At 27.5% G+C, this 21097-nt stretch overlaps 3 protein-coding genes across 8 annotated transcripts in view; all 3 read left to right on the top strand.

Moving 5' to 3' along the window:
* Positions 1-241: 241 nt before the first annotated feature.
* On the top strand, positions 242-7171 carry LOC103576069 (protein white). Its single transcript, XM_008556098.2, has 12 exons — positions 242-359; positions 1016-1115; positions 1879-2116; positions 3535-3845; positions 3950-4148; positions 4227-4365; positions 4454-4796; positions 4878-5009; positions 5755-5983; positions 6376-6481; positions 6661-6832; positions 6921-7171. The coding sequence occupies exons 2-12, from the start codon at positions 1023-1025 to the stop codon at positions 7026-7028; spliced, it is 2070 nt and encodes a 689-aa protein (XP_008554320.1). The 5' UTR covers positions 242-359; positions 1016-1022; the 3' UTR covers positions 7029-7171.
* Positions 7172-9559: 2388 nt separating this feature from the next.
* Positions 9560-13403, top strand: LOC103576067 (protein scarlet). 2 transcript variants are annotated; one of them, XM_008556096.3, is made up of 14 exons: positions 9560-9952; positions 10028-10076; positions 10375-10424; positions 10565-10704; positions 10806-10976; positions 11046-11284; positions 11379-11571; positions 11635-11663; positions 11734-11839; positions 11932-12159; positions 12241-12376; positions 12785-12890; positions 12963-13063; positions 13145-13403. In XM_008556096.3, the coding sequence occupies exons 1-14, from the start codon at positions 9832-9834 to the stop codon at positions 13318-13320; spliced, it is 1845 nt and encodes a 614-aa protein (XP_008554318.1). In that variant the 5' UTR covers positions 9560-9831; the 3' UTR covers positions 13321-13403. The 2 variants fall into 2 exon arrangements, with proteins under 2 accessions (XP_008554318.1, XP_008554319.1); XM_008556097.2 differs by lacking the exons at positions 9560-9952; positions 10028-10076; positions 10375-10424 and having other exon boundaries at positions 10636-10704; positions 10783-10976.
* A 1653-nt stretch (positions 13404-15056) lies between these two features.
* LOC103576070 (rho GTPase-activating protein 21) overlaps positions 15057-21097 on the top strand; it is a 121982-nt gene continuing 115941 nt past the window's right edge. For 3 of the 5 annotated variants that reach the window (XM_008556099.3, XM_008556102.2, XM_008556103.2), the window contains exon 1: positions 15057-15588. The gene's annotated coding sequence lies outside the window, so the exon portion shown is untranslated. The remainder of the gene's footprint in view (positions 15589-21097) is intronic. The other 2 variants (XM_008556105.3, XM_008556104.2) reach the window with 1 other exon arrangement.

Raw genomic sequence — 21097 nt, 5'->3', positions numbered from 1 at the left:
TAAATTAATTATGTAATTAAATATGAATAAAAATTTACGGCAACAGTATGCCAATTAAAAAAAAAATGTATTTATTTTATTATATTTATTAATAAAAAAAAAGTAATTAATTAAAAATAGATATTAATTTTATTATGATATGATGTATTGTTCTCAAATGTAAATCTTAGAGGTATTACGTTCGTTGCTTGTAACACCGTACAAACTTGGACAGTAGCTCAGTATTCAGTCAGTACGCGATCGTTCGTCGTGAAACGTCAATTTTATTCAACGTTACAAAATTAAAAAAAAAACAAAAATTTAATAATAGTTTAAAAATTTCTATAGAAAAAAAAATTGATTTTTTTTTTTCAAACAAAGTAAAATATTTAAATAAATTTTTGAATTTTGATGAATGTTAAAAATCTATCGAATTTCTCGAAATTATTTTATCATTGTTTTTTTTTTTTTTTTTTTTTTTTTGTTTAAGATAACTTTTTGTAAAACGTAGATAACAATATCCGCGGTACAATAAGACGATTAGTGATGCTGTAGACTTAAAAGTGTTGTCTTACATTTAATTATTAATCTTTCATAAAAATTTGTTTAATAACGCACTTTGACTTTAATTTGTCTCGGCTGATTATCAAATAAAAAAAAAGAAGAAAAAAAAGTATATTCTCTGTATTAAAACGATATTTTTTCTTACGTATCAGAATACTTTGATAAACTTAACGAAAAGTTTTTATTTTGAAAATAAACTCATTTAATTAAGGTTTATCATTATTATTATAATTATCATATATTGATTAAAAGTAATGAGTTCAACTATTGTTAAAAAATCGACTTCTCTATAAATATCAACATAAAGAACAATCACGCGAATAATTGTGTTATTTAAATCCAAGTGTCGTGGTATTCTGTACTGAATAATGTACAGAGAAAATAAACAGATAATTTAAATAATTAATGAGAAAATTAGTTAAAAAAGTATTATATTTAAAAAAGAAAATAATTATTTGTTTGGTTTTAATAGTATAAAAATGACTAAGACAGAAGAAAATCAACCGTTAATTAAAGCCGATTCAACAGCAACTACTAGTTCAGTACCTCGAACATATGATGCAGTTGCATATGTAAGTATTTAGTTATTTATTTATTTTTAAGTCATTTACACTGTAAAAAATTGGGAGTGAATTTAAAGTGATTACGGATTTTATTTTTATTTTAATACGCATACGGAGTAAATAGTCTGTATTTTCAGCTGAGTGATTTGGATTTTGTTTAAATCTGCATTCACTCCGAACCAAAATTTCACTATTAAAATAAACTCCCCTTTGGAATAAATTTCACTCCGGATTTATTACACGTTCACTCCGCTAATTTTTTACAGTGTAAAGAAAAAAAAAGTATTAAATGTTAAAAAAATAAGTAAGTTAATATTCATTAATAATAAAAAAGGGTCCCTTTAAAATAAATTCATGGAAGCCGTATTGTCATGAAAACAGGAACGGCTTCCCGAAGAAATCGAGAACCCTACAGGGATTAAAATAATAAAATAATGATATTGTTTTTTGGTAGAAAAAATTTAATACATGTTTTAAAATAAAAATAAAAAATTTTTAATTAAAAATGTCAGACGCCGATAATAAGTTACGTAACTTACAATTACTCATCTTTCAATAATTAAACTAATAATATGGATTCATTTATAACGAGAGCGTATCGATATGTATATAATATATATACTTGCATAAAGATAATATTAATGCATTTACTCAATGATATCATATATTTTCTTTATGACAATAATCATGTGACGAATGCTAATAAGCATTAACTTACTATGTTAATGTAAGCTATACAATTGTTTTAAAAAAAATTTTTTTTTTTTGATAGCGGGGCTGTAATGGAAATCAACAAGTCGAAACTTATGGTAAAACTATTGAAAATATATTACGAATGGATCCAGTGGTTTCTTCAAGAACAGAAGTTGAAGTTATACTGGATTGTTCGGATAAAATTACATATACATGGAGTGATGTAAATGTGTACTGTACGGCACGAAATACTCGAGCTTGGGATCGTTTTTATCGCAGAAGAAAACCCGTCGAACAGAAACATATATTGAAGGATGGTAAGTACAAAAGAAAAAAAAATAGATTTATGGATCTTACGAAATGAAAAATAATATCTAGAGATTTCAATGATTATTTTAATCCTTAATATTATCATGAAAAACTTAAAATTGTCCTGTAAAAAATTGAGAATGAATCCAGAGTGATTACGGATTTCTTTTAAATTCGAATTTACTCCGTCACTCGGAGTTTCGGAGTTTAAAAAAATCACTCTGCAGAAGGAGTAAATATAGGGAGTTTGATTTTTCAGCTGAGTGATTTCGGAGTGATCTAGATTTTATTTTAATCTGCACTCACTCTGATTCGGAGTTTTAATATTTAAAAAACACATATTTTAAGAGTGAATTTCACTTCGAGGGGATTAAATAAATAAACAATCATCATCTCTGGATTTACTTCGCTAATTTTTTACAGCGTGTCAAACGTTATTTCTTTGGTTTGCGTTAGTTATTTAATAAGAGTTTTTATTCATTAAATTATTTTATTTTAAAACGTGTTATTATATTTAAATACTTAACATTTATGTCAATAAATACCAATGATTAATTTAAATAATATATTAAATTTTTTATATTTATAAAGTAATAGTATATTGTGTGGCAAAGGATGAAACAAGACGATTTCAGACGAGAGTAAATCTGACTGGTAAATTTGATAATTTAAATGACTTACAGTTATTCTGACGTTTATAAACAAATACGATTTGGAAAAAAATAACAATTCGAAAAATTGAATTTAAATTTTCAGTTTCCCAATTCCCAAGTAGCACAGATACAATTTTAAAATGTCTTTTAGAAGCACAAGACAAATTTTTTTTGTCTCAAAGTCACCTTTTTTGGTATAAATAATACATGCGAATGTTTGTTCCGGAGACAGAGAAAATTTGTATTGTTTTTCTTGTCTTATGTCAATTAAAAAATTGTTTAGATGACTTATTTTACCACTATTTGTAATTAACTTTTTTGTCGTCACTTGTGTCAAGTCTTTTAAGTAGATACTTTTTCAATGACATAAATTTCTGATTGTTTTATTAACATATTGGTATCATCGATATATCAAAAAATAGCCTAAAAACTGATATTTTATAGATGTCACAAAGGCAAGTGTGCTACTTGGGAAGTCCCATGGGACCAACATGTATGTCTTATTTACAAAAAAAAAAAAAAAAAAAAAAATTGACTTTGAGACAACAAAAATTTGTATTGTTTTTTTAAAAGACATCTTAAAGTTGTCTCTGTGCTATTTGGGTTGTAGAAAAAAGTCGAGCTTTTTCGATTTTTTAAGGAGTAGGAATGCTTCAATTTAAAAATATTACGAATATATAAGTGATGATATTAAAATTGATAAATTAACCAGGAGTATTTAAATTTTATTGATAAAAATTATTTTTTAAAATAAATAATTTAACGTTTTTTAGTATCAGGAGTAGCATATCCAGGTGAATTACTAGTAATAATGGGATCATCTGGAGCTGGGAAAACGACACTACTAAATGCACTGACCTTTAGATCCGGTGGAGGTATTACGGTGTCAGGAACGATGGCTGCAAATGGTCGGAGAGTGACATCAAGAGTGCTTACATCAAGGACTGCATACGTACAGCAAGATGATTTATTTGTCGGGACTTTAACTGTTGAAGAGCACCTTCTGTTTCAAGCAATGGTGCGAATGGATCGGCATATACCCTATAAACAAAGAGTTGAGAGGGTTAATGATGTTATATCGGAAGTAAATAAATTAATCTTATCAATTATTTATAAAAAAAAAAAAAAATCTTATTAAATTTAAAATTAAAATAAAAGTAATAAATTTAATGTAATTATTTAAAATAGCTTGCCTTGACAAAGTGCCGAAAGACCATTATTGGAGTACCTGGGAGAGTAAAAGGTCTCTCAGGTGGAGAAATGAAACGGCTTTCTTTTGCGTCTGAAGTTCTTACAAATCCACCGTTAATGTTTTGCGATGAACCTACATCAGGTCTTGATTCTTTTATGGCTCATCAAGTGGTGTCTGTTTTGAAAGCGCTAGCTGGTAAACAAACATTAATAAACATAATAATGTTACTAATTCTACAATATTTCAGTTAAAAATGTAATATAACTTTTCTAGCACAAGGCAAAACAATAATTGCTACTCTCCATCAACCGTCTTCTGAACTATTTGCTCTTTTTGATAGAATATTACTGATGGCAGAGGGACGAGTGGCTTTTATGGGGACCGCTGAACAAGCTTTTACATTTTTTAAATCGTAAATTAATTAATGACCAATTAAAAATAATATTGTTATTTTTAATATTTTGATAAATTAAAAAATAATTTGGATTTTTATTTTTTAGTATGGGAGCTGTATGTCCAAGTAATTACAATCCCGCAGATTATTTTGTTCAGGTTTTAGCGGTAGTTGCGGGACGAGAAGTTGAATGTAGGCATACAATAAATACTGTGTGTGATACATTCCAACGGAGTGATAATGGAATGAAAATAGCACTTGAGGCTGAAAATATTCAGGGTGAATTTCAAGATTCATTGAAGCTTGCAAAGTCTAATAAGAAAAAAAATAACAATAGATCACCATTCAAAGCGTCTTGGTGTGAACAATTTCGAGCCGTTTTATGGCGATCGTGGTTATCTGTTATCAAAGAACCTATTCTTATTAAAGTACGGCTGCTTCAAACTCTAGTAAGTTCATTTCTATTCATCCGCTCTCTCTTATAAACTGAACTAAATATATATTACAAATAACAATAATATTTATTTCAGATGGTTTCACTTTTAATTGGAATCATTTATTACGGCCAAAAATTAGATCAAGACGGTGTAATGAATATTAATGGTGCACTATTTATTTTTCTTACAAATATGACTTTTCAAAATGTTTTTGCAGTAATTACGGTAATTATTTTATTTATAGATCATTATTAATTATTGATTCACTGTAAAAAATCATGAGTGAATTCGAAGTGATTACGGATTTCATTTAAATCAAAATTCACTCCGTCACTCGAAGTTCCGGAGTTAAAAAAAAATCACTCCGCATACGGAGTAAATAGAGAGTTCGTGTTTTTAGCGGATTTCGGAATGGTCTGGATTTTATTCATATTCAGTCCAATTCGGAGTTAATATTCAAAATTTACCCCCTTTAGAGAGTAAATTTGACTCCGAACCAGAGTTTAGTATTAAAATAAACTCTCCTCTTCGGAGTAAATTTATTTAAGAAGTTTTAATAAATCCATACACTGTAAAAAATTAGCGGAGTGAACGTTGAGTAAATCCAGTGAATGCGGAACGAATGACTGTTTATTTATCTAATCCTCTCGTAATGAAATTTACTCTTAAAAAGAGTTCATTTTAATATTACAACTCCGAATCGGAATGAATGCGGATTTAAATGAAATCCAGATCAGTCTGAAATTACTCATCTGAAAAAGGAAACTCCCTATTTACTCCGTATGGGAAAATTTTTTTTTTTAATTCCGGAACTCCGAGTGACGGAGTGAATTCAGACTAAATTAAAATCCGTAATCACTCCCAATTTTTTACACTGCAGTCATTCACTCCCGATTTAATCCACGGTCACTTCGCAAATTTTTTACAGCGTGTAAAAAAATTTGTTTAATTTTTTTTTTTTTTGTTCTAGGTTTTCTGTGCAGAACTTCCTATATTCTTACGCGAACATCGTAACGGAATGTATAGGACTGAAATATATTTTATTTGTAAAACACTAGCAGAAGCACCTATTTTTATAGCTGTACCATTGCTATTTACGTCAATTGTTTACCCATTGATTGGATTATATCCAGGAGTTGATCACTTTTTGATAACAGCTGGTGTTATGACACTTGTAGCTAATGTTGCTACTTCCTTTGGTATATAAATAAAATAAAATATATATTTTTTAGTTTACAAAAGATTTTGTTCAAGGAGAAAAATCGAGTTTTGATCAGTAGCTCATTTTACTTTACACGGCAGTTTATAACCAGTAGTATAAAATGACTGAAATATTCATTACATTTTTTTATTGGTTTTTTTTTCTCGATAAATAAAAATAATGTTTTATTAAGAACATACTACGTGAATCCGATATTCGAAATGAGTAGGATTATATTATATTTATTCTCACTTGATAGAGTTACATGGATCATGAATATTATATTTCCATAGCCGCGAATGAATAGACACACAACTGTGGCTCAAATCGATTACTAAATGAAGAATTTTATCAATAACATTGACAAATTAATTGTTTATTCATTTTTAGGATACTTCATTTCTTGTGTAAGTACCAATATTTCAATGGCTTTATCAATTGGACCACCAGTTATTATTCCATTTTTACTTTTCGGAGGTTTTTTCTTAAACACCGCGTATGTTAATTGTATAATTTAATTATTACAGTAGGACCTCATTATAAAACTATGAGTTTCTCTCTCAAACTATCCTGGTTTATAAAGAACACAGAATGATAGTCTTATAACGAGGTCTGACTGTATTGTAAAAATTTATTTATTATTTAAATTGTTCATTCATCAATTGTTATTATCAGATCTGTACCATCATACTTTGAGTGGTTCTCATTTCTCTCATGGTTTCGTTATGGTAACGAGGCACTTCTAATAAACCAGTGGTCTGAGGTTGAAACGATTGCTTGCACACGGAGTAACGCAACTTGCCCTAAAAGTGGTCTTATGGTTCTGCAAACATACAACTTTGATGAGGTTTGTGGTTATTCCACTTCATTAAATATTCATTTTCTTAGTTTCCTCTCATAATCACTACTATCATATTTTTTTTTCTTTTTTACAGAAAGATTTTTGGGTTGATATCACCGGTCTTGTTGTTCTTATCATAACTTTCCGGTTTTTGGCGTTTCTTGCCCTCTATTCAAAAACACTCCGCAGAACATCGAAGTAAAAATTTTTTAAAAAGTAGAAAAGTTGTTTTTTGTTTTCTTTTTTTACTAAAATTTAATTTTATGTAATATTATGATGAAATATATGTAAGTGAATATATATTTATTAAAATATACCTAAATAAAAATTTTATAAATTTTCTATTTTTTGTTTTCATATATACTATAAAAAAATAATAAAAATATATGTATCATTAAATATAATAAATTTTATGTACGAAAATCTCTCATTAAAAATTATTTGTATATTGATAAAATAAAATATACGATGGTAATAAATACGCATTGCAAAATAATGTAAAATTCCACTGATATTAAATTTTTTATAAAGATTATTTTCCATGTATGATGTACTAATAACATAATTTGATAATTGATATATATATAGTCCTGCATAAAATTGATTAAAAAATAGTAAGTTAAAACTTGATATTCATATCTGAAATAATTTTTCCGCGAGGGTTCATAAACGATTTTTTAAAGATAAAAAAAGAAAAAAAAATTTTAGGAATTTGATCTAATTATCGAGTACCACAAACTGTCTTAAAAGATTGAAAACGTAACATTCACCGGCGTAAGGAGTTTTATTTTTTGTCCGCAGGGACACAAGACCACGTCGATATCAATGTCGTGACAAACCGGTTGATAGATACACCGTGCGACTGTTTCAAAGGGTTAAAAAAATAAACGAAAAAAAAAAAAAAAAAAAAAAACAGGGATAAAATAAAAATGATTTGTCTCCATACCATGAAACATACCAATGAAGTTACATATCCAAGTATCGCAAGTAATGTAATCATAGAACATTCGATTTGTATCGTAGCTGATGAACTTATATCTGATATTTGATATTATGTCGAGTTTAAAATTACGTCGATTCATATCAAGAGAGCATTCACAATTATATTATTTATTTGAACTTTAACCTCATTAGAATTTCTTTAATTTTATGGTTAAATACTATCCGTCTTTAAATTACAACAGAAGAAGAGTTATTTATAAACTATTAATCATTATTAATAATTACACATAATTATTTTATAAATAAATATTGATTAAAATAATTCTTATCTGATAATTATGATAAAGTGTATATTAATGATGTATATTATAATTTTTATTTTAATTAAATTTGTTTATCAATTATAGACTGTGAAAAAATTGCGGAGTGTACCCGGAATAAATCCAGAATGAATGCGAAGCGGATGACTGTCTATTTATTTTATCTCCTCGGAGTAAAATCCCTTCCAAAGAGGAATTTATTTTAATATTCAAAGTCCGAATCGGGCATGAGTTGAAATTTAAATCGTAGAATGAACGTACTAGATGTTAAAAACGTAAATTCAACCTTTAAAGACGTAAATAGAAACATTTCATTGCCAAAAAAACTTATCTAGCAGCCAGAAGATGCGAAATTTAAATTTTCAGCAGCTATTGAAAAACATTTTGGATCTTGTAGGAGATAACTCTGCTAATGGCTCGTAAGCTAATTAAGAAAGGATAGAGACTCAAAGAGGTATTTCTTGCAAGGTCCAAAATATTTTCCAAAAGCTGCTGAAAATTTTTATTTCTCGTCTTCTGGCTGCGAGATCTTTTTTTGGCAACGAAATTTTTCCGATAAAGTTTAATTTTTGTATTGCAAATTTAGAAAGGGTGTATTTACGATAATGAAAGTCTTATTTACGTTTTTGTACGTCAACTACGTCTAAAATACGTTTTTACGGCTATTTACGTCTTGAAAGGCCGAATTTACGTTTTCAGCGTCTAGTACGATCATTCTACGATTTAAATTTCGACTGACGAAATGCGAGTTTAAAAAAAAATTTTAGATCACTCCGAGATCATGACGCTGAAAAACAAATCCCGAATTTACTCCGTATGCAGAGTGATTTTTTCTAAAACTCCGGAACTTGGAGTGACGGAGTGAATTCAAATTTAAATAAAATCCATAATTATTTCAAATTCACTCCCAGGTTTTTACAGTGTAGAAATAAATCTAACTGCGTTTACTTATTTATTTTCAACTTGTTATATTTCTTATTAATATGAAATATTATAACGTCTATATATATTGTTTTATGGTTTTTATATATTTAAATAGTCTCACTTGTAAATAATAATGGTATAAGTATAAGGTTTCACGACTTCGATTACTTTAATCCTTACTTACAGATTAAAAAAAATTTATTTTACTAGAAATATTTGTATAAAATCATTTTGTGATTAAATAAATAATAAATTTGAGTGTGAAATTTTTTTAACTTAATAAATATCTTTGATTGCAATATTTGTAATAAATTTATTGAAGTGATTTATGTAAATAATTGTCAGATAAAGACTCATCATGTGATAACCCGAAAACTTATGACATCAATATATAAAATAATAATATATTGATAATAATTAATAATAATTTACATATGTATAATGAAATAACTATCATATTAAATGATGATTGGTGTAGAGTGACATTTATCTGGTTTACATGCACGAATCTGAAAGTGACAATCCCTTGTGGCAGTCGGGTCTTGTAACCAACCGATTGCAGTCGCGTTTCAGCGCTAAGGTTTCTTTGTTGTCTAGGGAATGGATGACATTAAAGTACCTTAGGGTTTATTTGTTGATTTTTTAAATTTGTTTAAATTATTTGTTGTTGTTTTTTTTATTTTTTAAATATAATTAAGTGATTAAAATATTAATTTATTATTAAATAAATTTAATTAACGGTGATATCAATTATCATTTAGTATATTGTGAAATTGTGTTAATTTTATTGTTTATATTTTATAACAATTTGTTTTTAAAATGAAAAAATCTATTACACCCGGAGTACCATCACCGCAAGGTGAAAAACTTTCATGGCATGATTTATCTGTCTATGCAATGGATCGTAGTAACAATATTTGCAAACAGCTTATAAATAATGGTAATGTATAAATAAATTTTCCATTATTTTTAAAAATACTATTTCTTAATTATTAAATTTTTTTTTTCTATACAGTCCGAGGGATTGTCAAGCCGGGAAATCTTACAGCAATTTTAGGAGGAAGGTAATGAAACTATACGAGTGTAAATGTAACAGACATCAGACAAATTTAAAATTACAAATGCATAGAACGAATAATTAATAAGATTAAATTTTTAAAAAATGGGCTTTTAAAAAATTTTGAAATTAATAAGTGCATTTTTTATAAATATTATTTTGTTTATTATTTACTCTATTTATTTATAATTTTAAATTTGTCTGATGTCTGTTACATACACACTTGTGAAACTATTTATCTTTTAAATTGAAGTGATAAAAGTAATATAAAAATAATTACTTAAAATTTTTATTTATTTATGTAGTGGAGCAGGCAAAAGTTCTCTTATGACAGCTTTAGCTTATCGGACTGCTCGTAAGTATTGCAAATGATAAAATTTAATTACGGTCATATGTAATTGCACGACTCTTAATGCGAAGCATTAAAGTGTCCTTTTTAAATATATGAATATCGATAAATCTTTATATATATGTATATTTTTATATGATCAATAGCTGGTATTATTGTTCATGGAGACATTAGGGTCAACGGACAGAGAGTAGATCCTTCTTATATGAGACATTATACAGGTTTTATGCATCAAGAAGATATATTTATTGGAACTATGACTGTACTTGAACATTTATGGTTTATGGTAACTAAACAATTGTTTTTATTAAACCATTTTTTTTAAATATTTAGTAATTTGTTTTATTAATAAAAAAAAATAAAGTATTTATATTTATAATTAATTAGGCTCAAATGAAATTGGATAGAAGAATTTCAAAGTTTGAGATTCACGAAAGAATTGAAGTGTTACTTAGAGAAGTTGGTTTATATGACAGAAAAAATGTGAGAATTGGTACAGGTGGTGATGATAAAGTTTTATCTGGAGGAGAGAAAAAGAGACTGGCATTTGCAACCGAAGTATTTAATTTTTTTCTTATGTTTGGTTTATGATATATATTAACTAATAATAAATATATTTTTTTAAAGCTTTTAACGGATCCAAAAATTTTATTTCTCGATGAACCTACGACAGGCCAAGATTCAACCTCAGCAAGTTCATTAGTTTCCAAATTGACAACTTTTGCACATCGTGGGCGAACAGTTTTATGTACAATTCATCAGCCAAGTTCATCTATTTTCAATGAATTCGATCGTATTATTTTAGTTGCTGATGGGAGAATAGCTTTCGCTGGGACTAGACCCGCGGCAATTGATTTTTTTTTACAGTAGTTATTTTTTATTTGTTATTATTGTTAATAAATATTTAAATTTATTAATTTTATTTCTTCGAAAAATAAAAATTATTTAATATAATTACAGACAAGGTTATGAATGTCCAGGCAAATATAATCCAGCAGATTTTTTAGTTGCGACATTAGCAATTACACCACGAGAAGAAGAAACAAGTCGTAGGGCAGCTCAACAAATTTGTGATGCTTTTCTGACTAGTGATGCTTGTAAAGAAATAGATGTTGAATTACAACTTGAGAATCATATATCGACAACATACAACGTAATTATTTTTAATCAATACTATTAATAATTTTTTTATATAATAAATTATTATTTATTTCAGTGGAGATTGGATGCTCATGAACAAGAATTGTAAGTATTAAATATTTTAAAAAAATTTTTTTAAAATTCTTATTGATTTAAAAATTAAATAACTTAAAAGTAAACACCCTCATTGGTGGTCAAGACTATTTTGGCTAACTCATAGAGGATTTGAACAAGTAATAAGAGATCCAACTATCCAACTGATTAGGATACTTCAAAAATTGGTAGATAAAAATGAAACTAATTAATAAATTAATAAATTAATATAAATATATTAGTAGTTAACGCGTTTATAGATTGTTATTATGCTCTCCAGTGTGTTGCTCTGATGGCAGGACTATGTTTCGTTGGTGCAATAAATTTAGATCAACTTGGTATTCAAGCTGTTCAAGGAGCACTTTTTATTCTGGTTACCGAAAACGCATTTTTTCCAATGTACGCGACACTGTCATTATTCCCGCAGGAGTTTCCACTTTTTATTCGAGAGCATCGAGCTGGAATGTATCCGACTCATCTTTATTATATCTCACGAATGATATCATTGGTACATATTTTTTTAATTTATTTATTTCAAAAATAAAATTCAATCTTGTTTCACATTAATTTCTATTTATTATATTTATAGATACCTGGTTTAATATTAGAACCCGTACTTTTTACGACGATTATTTATTGGCTAGTTGGTTTACGAAGTACTTTAAAAGCGTTTGGACTTACTTTACTTGTTACTATTTGTACAATGAATGTTTCTACAGCATGTGGTGTGTGTTTTTAATTAATTAAATTATATAAAAAAAATAGCTACACTGTAAAAAAATCGGGAGTGAATTCAAAGTGATTACGAAATTTATTAAAATCCGAATTCACTCCGTTATTCGGACTTTCGGAGTTTTTTAAAAAAATCACTTTGCATACAGAGTAAATAGGGAGTTTGTCTTTTCAGCGGAGTGATTTCGGAGTGATCTGGATTTTTTTAAACTCGCATTCACTTCGATTCCGAGTTTTAATATTAAAATGAATTCCTTGGAGTCAATTTAATTTTGAGGGGATTAAATAAATCGCATTCACTCTGAATACACTCCAGATTTAATCCGTGTTAGCTCCGCAAATTTTTTACAATGTATTAATAAATGAAACAAAAAAAAAAAAATAATAAATTATTATTTCAGGATGCTTCTTTTCGGCAGCATTTGAATCAGTGCCATTAGCAATGGCATATCTAGTTCCTTTTGATTATATTCTTATGATTACTATGGGCCCATTTGCAAAACTCAGGTATTTATTTACTTAATTAATAAATTTAATAAAAATTATTCTATTATAAATTAAATAATCTTACCATTGCAGTTCTCTGCCGATTTTTATAAAATGGGTCCGGTATATATCATGGCTTCTACATTCAACTGAAGCTCTTACGATCGTCCAATGGAAGGATGTCTACAATATCTGTAAGTTTTTAGTTTTTTATAATGAATATCATTATTATTATTATTCTCATAGACTGAGTATTAAGACTTTTTAAATTTTAGCATGCACATTTGAACAATCTGGATTACCTTGTATTCAAAATGGAACTCAAGTTATGGAAATATACGATTTCAATGAAGGAAACTATTGGATTGACATTTTATCAATGACTATTATTTTCACATGTTTCCATGTCCTTGGATATTATTGTCTTTGGCGAAGATGTCGATTGAAGTAGATTTTTTTATTCATTGGTCAATTTAATTATAAATAAATTAAATTAACTCAATCATGTATATTAATCTTCATCATATTCTATATCTGCAATAAAAAAAAATCAACTTTTTCTTTAATTTTTATCCGAAAATTTGATTATTTTTACTTTTTTTTAAATTCATTACTTAAAAAACTTTGAACAAAAATTAAAATTGCATTTTTCTTATAGCATTAATATCATAATTTATTTAAACAAACATATTTTCATTTTATAATATCCAAAAATGTTTATATATTTGAATAAAACAAATTAAATATTGATAGAAATGATTCTGAAATTAATATGTTATTGAAAGTAGCAAACAATAAAAAAATTTGATTTTCTTATATAAAACTATATAAAAAAAAAACTAAAAAACTTGTAGAAAAAAAATTTTATAATTGTATATCAAAAACTTATTTACAAAAATTAAAAAACTGTCCAATGTCTGCTACTTTCAGTATCATAAATTAACATGAGTGTGAATGTAACAGACATCAGACAAATTTTAAATTATAAATAAATAGAGTAGATAATTAAAAATGCACTTATAAATTTTTTAATTTTGTAAATACGCATTTGTTAAAAATTTTATTTTATCAATTATCTACTATATCAATAATTTTAAATTTGTCTGATGTCTGCTACATCCACACTCATAAATTAATAGATAATTAACAATTTCCAAATCTGTTTTACAACAAATCAATTACAAAAAAAAAAAGAAAACTAAAAATATATATATCTAGAACATTAAAAAAACTGTAAGTTCATTTTTTTCATAATTTATTGTTTTGAAAAAAATCCAAAAATTATTCGACGTGACTAACTTCAATGTCATTAAATTATTCTGAAGTTAACAGGCGATAAAGAATTTTCGGATTTTTTTTTTCAACAAATCGATTCAAAAAAAGAATCAAGCTAAAAATATTTACATGCAGAAAATTAAAAAACTATACGTGCAATTTTTTTAAATATTTTTATTTTATAATTTAGCGTTTTGAAAAAAATTCAAAAATGATTAAACGTTGGCTAACTTCAGCGACATTATTATTAATGGAACAAAGTTTTAAAAATACATACAAATTTTGCATACAATTTCAAATTACTCTTTCAAACAATATTTAATTTGTCTACAATTATTAAAGACCTATGTCCAGTATTATTATATTTTGTAAATTAAATTCCATACCTTTAATTGATTATATTCTTCAAGAATTAATTAATTTATTCAAAAATGCTGATTGTTTAGTTGAAATAAAAAAAAATTCAATCAATTCGATATTTTATGCAGCAATCGATATCTTGACTACAATAATTCAAATCTAACAATAAGTTTTTAAAAAAATCAAAAAGCCCGCGTAAAAGTATTAGATTTAAAATTTAAATAATCTAGTGAAAATAATAATTTAAATGAACAAAAAACACTTGAAATATTTAATAAAATATATCGATAAAGTACTTTTTTAAAATTACCAATTGAATAGTTAGTTATAAAAAATGTTTAAAGATGGCGCTCAAGTCTCAAGAATAGTCGCGTTTATTTCTAGTGAAAAAGAGCAAGCGAGGGAAGGAAGCGGCCATGTTACCATGGGACGAGTGATTTTAGAGTCGGCTGTTGCCGCTACTCGGGTTGGCAGCAGCAGAGACAGAAGAAAAAAAAAAAGAAACTTTGAAGAGTAAGCGTGTGCGTATAATGTGTGCGTCCTCGTCTCCGTAGCTTTGGTGTTCTCGTACACTCTCGTAGTCGTTGCCTCGAAGTGAGCGAAGAGAGAGAGGATTATTATCGTGCTCGTTGTTCTCTCGTGTGTGCTCTTGCTCTGCGTTCCCCCAGATACTGCCTGGGCTATATGTAGTTCGTAACTCCGTAGTGACGATTAATAATCGCTTCAGTACAGACGTAGTCGTAGACGTTAACGCGTTTCGTGTTGTTTTGTTGCTCATGTGTTTATTTTTAAGTTACCGTGATACATACAATTTATATACACATATATATACGTCCATATTAACCGTGTGTTTTACTTCTTGTTTCAATAATAGTTTAAACAATAATGTTTTTAAATTTTTGATTATGCGTACCGACGCGACGCCTGTGTACTATACCTGTGTTTTTAATTCTCGTAACCGCGAGTGCCGAGTGTAAAATAAAACAACAGGAATCGTGATCCCGATATGTGTCCCTGAATGCTCGTAGAGGAGCTACAACGCTCTGGAGTTATTGTGAATATACCAGGTACCAACTTGTATGAGGTGAGTAATTTTTAAATTTCATTTCATTATTTATTTACACAAAATATTTAAAATATAAAACAACATTGGCTTTATATATTTTGGAAATTTTCTGTTGCGATTTTTTACCGGCATGATTCAAATAAACAAAAAATATATACTTTATATTTATGTATATAGTTCTCGCAAACATTTCTAGGTCGATAAGAACTATAAATTATTTATACACGTGTATATATTTTTATTTTGTGAAACCCAATAATTGATTTGTCATATGAGAGAAACAAAAAAAAACGTTAATGCGGTGTAAAAAATATAATTTGTAAAACAACATATTGTTTTGACAGATTCTTAATAATGACGATAACGCTTACAAAAAATATTAGTGTTGTATAGGTAGGGAGGTTGATAAGTTTATATTTTTTTTTGAGGTTACGTTTTTTTCTTTTATTATTTTGTTTGGTTTCATTTGAGAGGCAAGATTGACCGTGCTCGTGCACAGCCTCTCGGCTTGCATCTTTTCACAGTATCTTTTTTTCTCTTGTTCCATTCCATCGAATCCTCCACGTCTTTCTATCCGTTTTGTCGAGTCTCTGGCTGTAGATCGGTTGGAACCCCTTTTAAAGCGTACACACAAGTTTTTTTTATTGAACTCGCGTGAGCCGGTTCGAATGTCCATAAGGAGAGTGATCTTAAAATGCAGACGTGAGTACATTTCAGTATCTATATATATATATATATGTATATAAACAGTACCTTACCTTTGTAGTCTTCTCTCGGGTGTTCTTCTTCTAGACATTGCAAAATTGCCTCGACTCGATTGTACTACTACTACTACTACAGCTACAACTACTCACTTGCCGTCTCAGAAGTCTCTCATCGACCTTGGTTAAGATCAATCCCTCTTGATTCGTCGTTACTCTCTTTCTCCGGATTCACTGCAAACTTCACAGAGAGTTAAATATATGTGCAAGAGTATCCCAAGATATCTTAGCAGTAGCAGAAGTAAAAGCTAAAGCAGAAGCAAGAGTATCAGCAACAACTAACACAACTTGCAACAAGTTTTGCACGATTCTTCAGCTTCTCTTTTCATGTCCCAAGAATACTTATTATCTTTCTTACTAAATAATGTACAGTACTTATATACTCTTATGCTTTATAAATCTTTTATTTAGTTACTGCTGTTGATGCTTCTGCTGATGCTGCTCCGCACATAAGTAATTTTGCCGTTCTTATATATTTTCAAGGACGGTTAATGCAAAGATGATCTCTCGCGGGTGAGAAGACACAGAAACCGTGCATGTTGGGACCACTACAATAATGACGTTACTTAGGTCGTTTCGTGATCGTCACGTCAAGTCATGAGCTGGCGCCAGTATTCTCTTTAGTTAATATGTATATTATACATACATATATACTGGGTTTAAATGTTATTATACATTGAAAACCAAATAGAAAACATAAACTCGTTATTTTTATTGCTTTTCCAACATAACACACTTGCAAACTGTTAATAAGTACAGTACAGTAATTGAGAATAATCTCAACTGCCTCTTCTTCAAAACATCTATACACAATTTATATATTTTTTATTTAAATTATTACTAAGACGTGTTTTTTTATTTATTTATTAAACATACTGTTAAATATTTATAATTATTATTATCTACTCGCGTTTACACTGTTAATAAATATCAGAAAATTATTATTTTTAAATTTAAAAACTCGAGAGTAATTTACTCCCTGTTGAATATTAAACAGTTAATAACGTCTTCAATGTCTGATGTCTAGTAGTAGTGGCTGCATGTAATATTCTTTAGCAGTGTCTCAAATCTCTCAAGTAAGTAGAGACAGGATTATTTTCGAGATCCCAACAGTAGATTAATCAAACTATGCAAATTATGTAGCGCTATAATTTTATAAATTGTTCCTTTTTTTTTATCATTAATTTAATATGGATATAGTAAATAATATATGTATGATGAATATTTACACACATAATATTATTTTAAAATGTGCATCAGAAAAAAAATTTATAAAAATGTACATCAGTGTGTTGTAAATTACAAAAAAAATATTTTTTTTTTTATTTGCAAAAGAAGAGAAATCTTACTTGTACTTTTTCCGTAGAAAGTGCTATCAGCTATTAAGGCTTTGTGACTTCTTTGATATACGCTACGGAAATTGTCGGCAAGATGCCGGTTTGCCTGTAAAAAAAAATATAATAAAAGTTTTGATCTACTACTTCGTTGGAGCGACAAGATCTCACTCTCGTCTTTTATTCCTCGCCATACTTGGCGACCAAATCTAGACTTACATATTTTTTATGATCCTAAAGTTAGCAGAAATTTCATAATAATCAATAATAAAAAAACCAAAAACTACAAATATGCACATGTAGAAAATTTAAAAGACTACAGGTGCAATTTTTTCAAATATTTTGTTTTTATAATTTATCGTTTAGAAAAAAATGTAAAAATTATTAGACGTTAGTTAACTATGATACTGAACTTAGCAGACAATTAAAAATTTTAGAATTTTTTTTTATCAATTCAATTAAAAAAAAAAAACTAAAAATATGAACAGGTAGAACATTTAAAAAACTACATGTGCAATTTTTTGAAATATTTTTATTTTTAAATTTACGTTTTTTTTTTTTAATCCAAACAGTAGACGTTGGTTAATTTATAATACTAAAGTTAGCTGACATCTAATAATTTTAGAAATTTTTAATAACGATAAATTATAAAAAAAAAAAAAAAAATATTTAAAAAAATTGCACTTAGAGTTTTTTAATTTTCTACATGTGCATATTTTTAGTTTTTCAATTTTTGTAATTAAATAGTTTAAAATAAAATCCAAAAATTTTTAATTGTCTGGTAAAATTAGGATCATGCTAATTTTAGTATTATGGCTAACTTCATTATCATACTTTTTATTTTTTATTTATTATTATTGTTTAATAATTTTATGAGTAATATAAAAATAAAAGGCGTTATCTTAATAAATAATCATTGATCATATATTAATGATTTATAAATAGGTGATGTCATTTTTAAATACCCGCCACAAAGACAATAAGTAATTTATGCTTGAGAAGAGAACGAGGTCATCTGCTTAAAGCTAAAAAATACAATTGTAGATCAAAGACCCGGAAATCAATTGTCTGATGGTGATAAAAATTTTTTAACTTCTTTGTTTTAATTTACGTAAATAATAAAAAAAAAAGATTTCTTCATTTTTACACAGACAAAAAATAATTTCATTTTTATTTATACAATTAATTTTTTTTTGTTCAAGTATTTATGGCGGCATGTTGATGATAAATAAAATATTTTAAATGATCGAAATGAAAAAGTAAATTGTTAATTTTTTAAAATTGACATTAAGACGTTTGTTGAGTGAATAAGTGAGTGAGTTAGATTATGTTTTTTAAAAAAATTTATCAGAGAGTTGTTACTATGGCTCTAGTATCTTAACTAGCGTGACAAGCACATTCTACATAGTTCTCTATTATAATCAACCGTGAAAATAAATAATGTTTGATTATAATTACAATGAAAATAAAAAATATTTTTCACAAAAATATTGAATAAATTAAATTTACTAAATAAATAATGATAACAAGTATTTCTCCATAAAAAATAAATATAATGTGATGTGTAGTGAGTATGGCTTATGTTTGCATATCATTATCTCTTTAACTTTGTTGACACTGTATTGGTAACAGAGCAATATCATACATTTGATCGGCTTGAGACATGTTCCATGAGTATTTACGTATATATATGTATATTGTACATATATATACATAACCTAGACCTACCTTGTGTCCCTGAGATTGTTAGACTAGACGTTGAGACGACTATACTCCAAACTACATTGCAGAATTTCATAGCTTTTGTAGTTTTACTATATCTTCTCATAGCTCTCCTTTACTTGTATATACCGTAAATAAAAAAAAAAAAATTACCGGTTGTGATCGTGAGTCCAGCCGGTTCAGAGCTCAGAATAATGTATATTACTCGGTATTTACTCACATTACAAACATAGTAAATGTACTTGAAAACATCTGTCATTAAAGTCATGTCATACTTTAATAAATATTAACGACCTTGTCTATTTTATTTCACACACTAGTATTTTAATTAATCCACACTAATTTAAAAAATATTCAATTAAAACAAAAAATAGTAATAAATAAAAACAGCTAAATATACATATAAATTTTTATTTATAAACTGTAATAATTTTGTTAATTACAGATTAATTTTATCTCATTGATTGTCGTCATCAATAATAATCCAATAATATTTTCATTAAACGTTTATTGATCGTTATCATAAAATTTATATATTTGTTATTTATTTATCTTCATTCAAATGGACGTATGTAATTAAGCTGATAAATTTATTTTTTATTTTTTAAATAACTTGAATTAAATATATTTTTAATTACAGTGAATAATTTTTTTTTTTGGTTTTTTTATTAATGATTGTAAAATAAACTAACCGTGCTACTGAGTTACCCAGATTGATCTCAATCACTTAGCGATATTGAGAGCACATCCGGAAGCAAGTTTAAGTAAGCAAGCTGACTGGATTGTTAGTATGTAGCTGTACTTGTGTATGTAGAGTATGAGCAAAGTAAAGCATTTGATGTTGCAGTTGGGCGTGACGTCTTTCTGTGAGTGAACGATAGGCATATCGACTATCGGACACGACCAGACCACCGATCGTTTATTGCTTTTTAAAGATAAGATAATACGTTCTCATTCTTTCTCTTTCTATCTAACATATTTTTACATCTTATTCTTGCTATTAGATATGTCGATGTGTAGTGAATGTGCTCTGGATGAGGTCATAAAGCTTTATAATGACTATACACAACTTTATTCGTATCTTCTTCTTCTTCTTCTACTTCGTCTTATTCTTCTTTTCTTTAACAGCAGAAAGAGGCATTGTCGTTACGGGTTATAACTTTCACCAGATGAGAATGATGATCATTTAATAATAAAAAAAAGATTTAAATAAATTGATCTACATTCAATTTCCGCTACATGATCTTATCATTTATTTCTTATTACCTATATATCTATTATTGAATTTTTATTTTATTTAAAAACACATTTTACAGGGTGGCCACAAACCGGGAATATCGGGAATTATCAGGGAATTTAATCCAACCCGGAAATATCATGGAAATATCAGGAAATTTCGAAAAGTATCCGGGAATTCGATTGCGACAGCTCAAAATTAAAAGATTTTTAATTGGTTGTAATTTGAAGGAAAATGGTCGTACAATAAAAACAAATAAAGGAAATTGTAGCTTCGTCTATTTTTCAGATCTGATTTTAAAATTTTTTATTATAAACGGTTCTGAAGTAGTCTTAGGAAAACCAAAAAAAAAAAAATTCAAAACCTTATCGTCTTAAATACAGTTTATGGGCTTCAATGAATTTTTTTCGATAGTTATGATTAATTTCTGATTACCCGGAACCATGCGTAATAGAAAATTTTTATGACCAGAT

The sequence above is a fragment of the Microplitis demolitor genome, chromosome 3, assembly GCF_026212275.2.
Source record: "Microplitis demolitor isolate Queensland-Clemson2020A chromosome 3, iyMicDemo2.1a, whole genome shotgun sequence".
NCBI classification, from domain to species: Eukaryota; Metazoa; Arthropoda; class Insecta; order Hymenoptera; family Braconidae; genus Microplitis; species Microplitis demolitor.
The sequence above is the reverse complement of the archived record's forward strand: the minus strand, read 5'-3'. Positions and strand labels throughout refer to the sequence as shown.

Coding starts and splice junctions, on each gene's coding strand:
- LOC103576069 (XM_008556098.2), top strand. CDS start 1,023: ATGACTAAGACAGAAGAAAATCAACCGTTAATTAAAGCCGATTCAACA. Junction 5,984..6,375: donor TAATGTTGCTACTTCCTTTG/GTATATAAATAA, acceptor ATTCATTTTTAG/GATACTTCATTTCTTGTGTA. Junction 6,833..6,920: donor AAACATACAACTTTGATGAG/GTTTGTGGTTAT, acceptor TCTTTTTTACAG/AAAGATTTTTGGGTTGATAT.
- LOC103576067 (XM_008556096.3), top strand. CDS start 9,832: ATGAAAAAATCTATTACACCCGGAGTACCATCACCGCAAGGTGAAAAA. Junction 11,285..11,378: donor GCAATTGATTTTTTTTTACA/GTAGTTATTTTT, acceptor ATATAATTACAG/ACAAGGTTATGAATGTCCAG. Junction 11,840..11,931: donor TTAGGATACTTCAAAAATTG/GTAGATAAAAAT, acceptor TATGCTCTCCAG/TGTGTTGCTCTGATGGCAGG.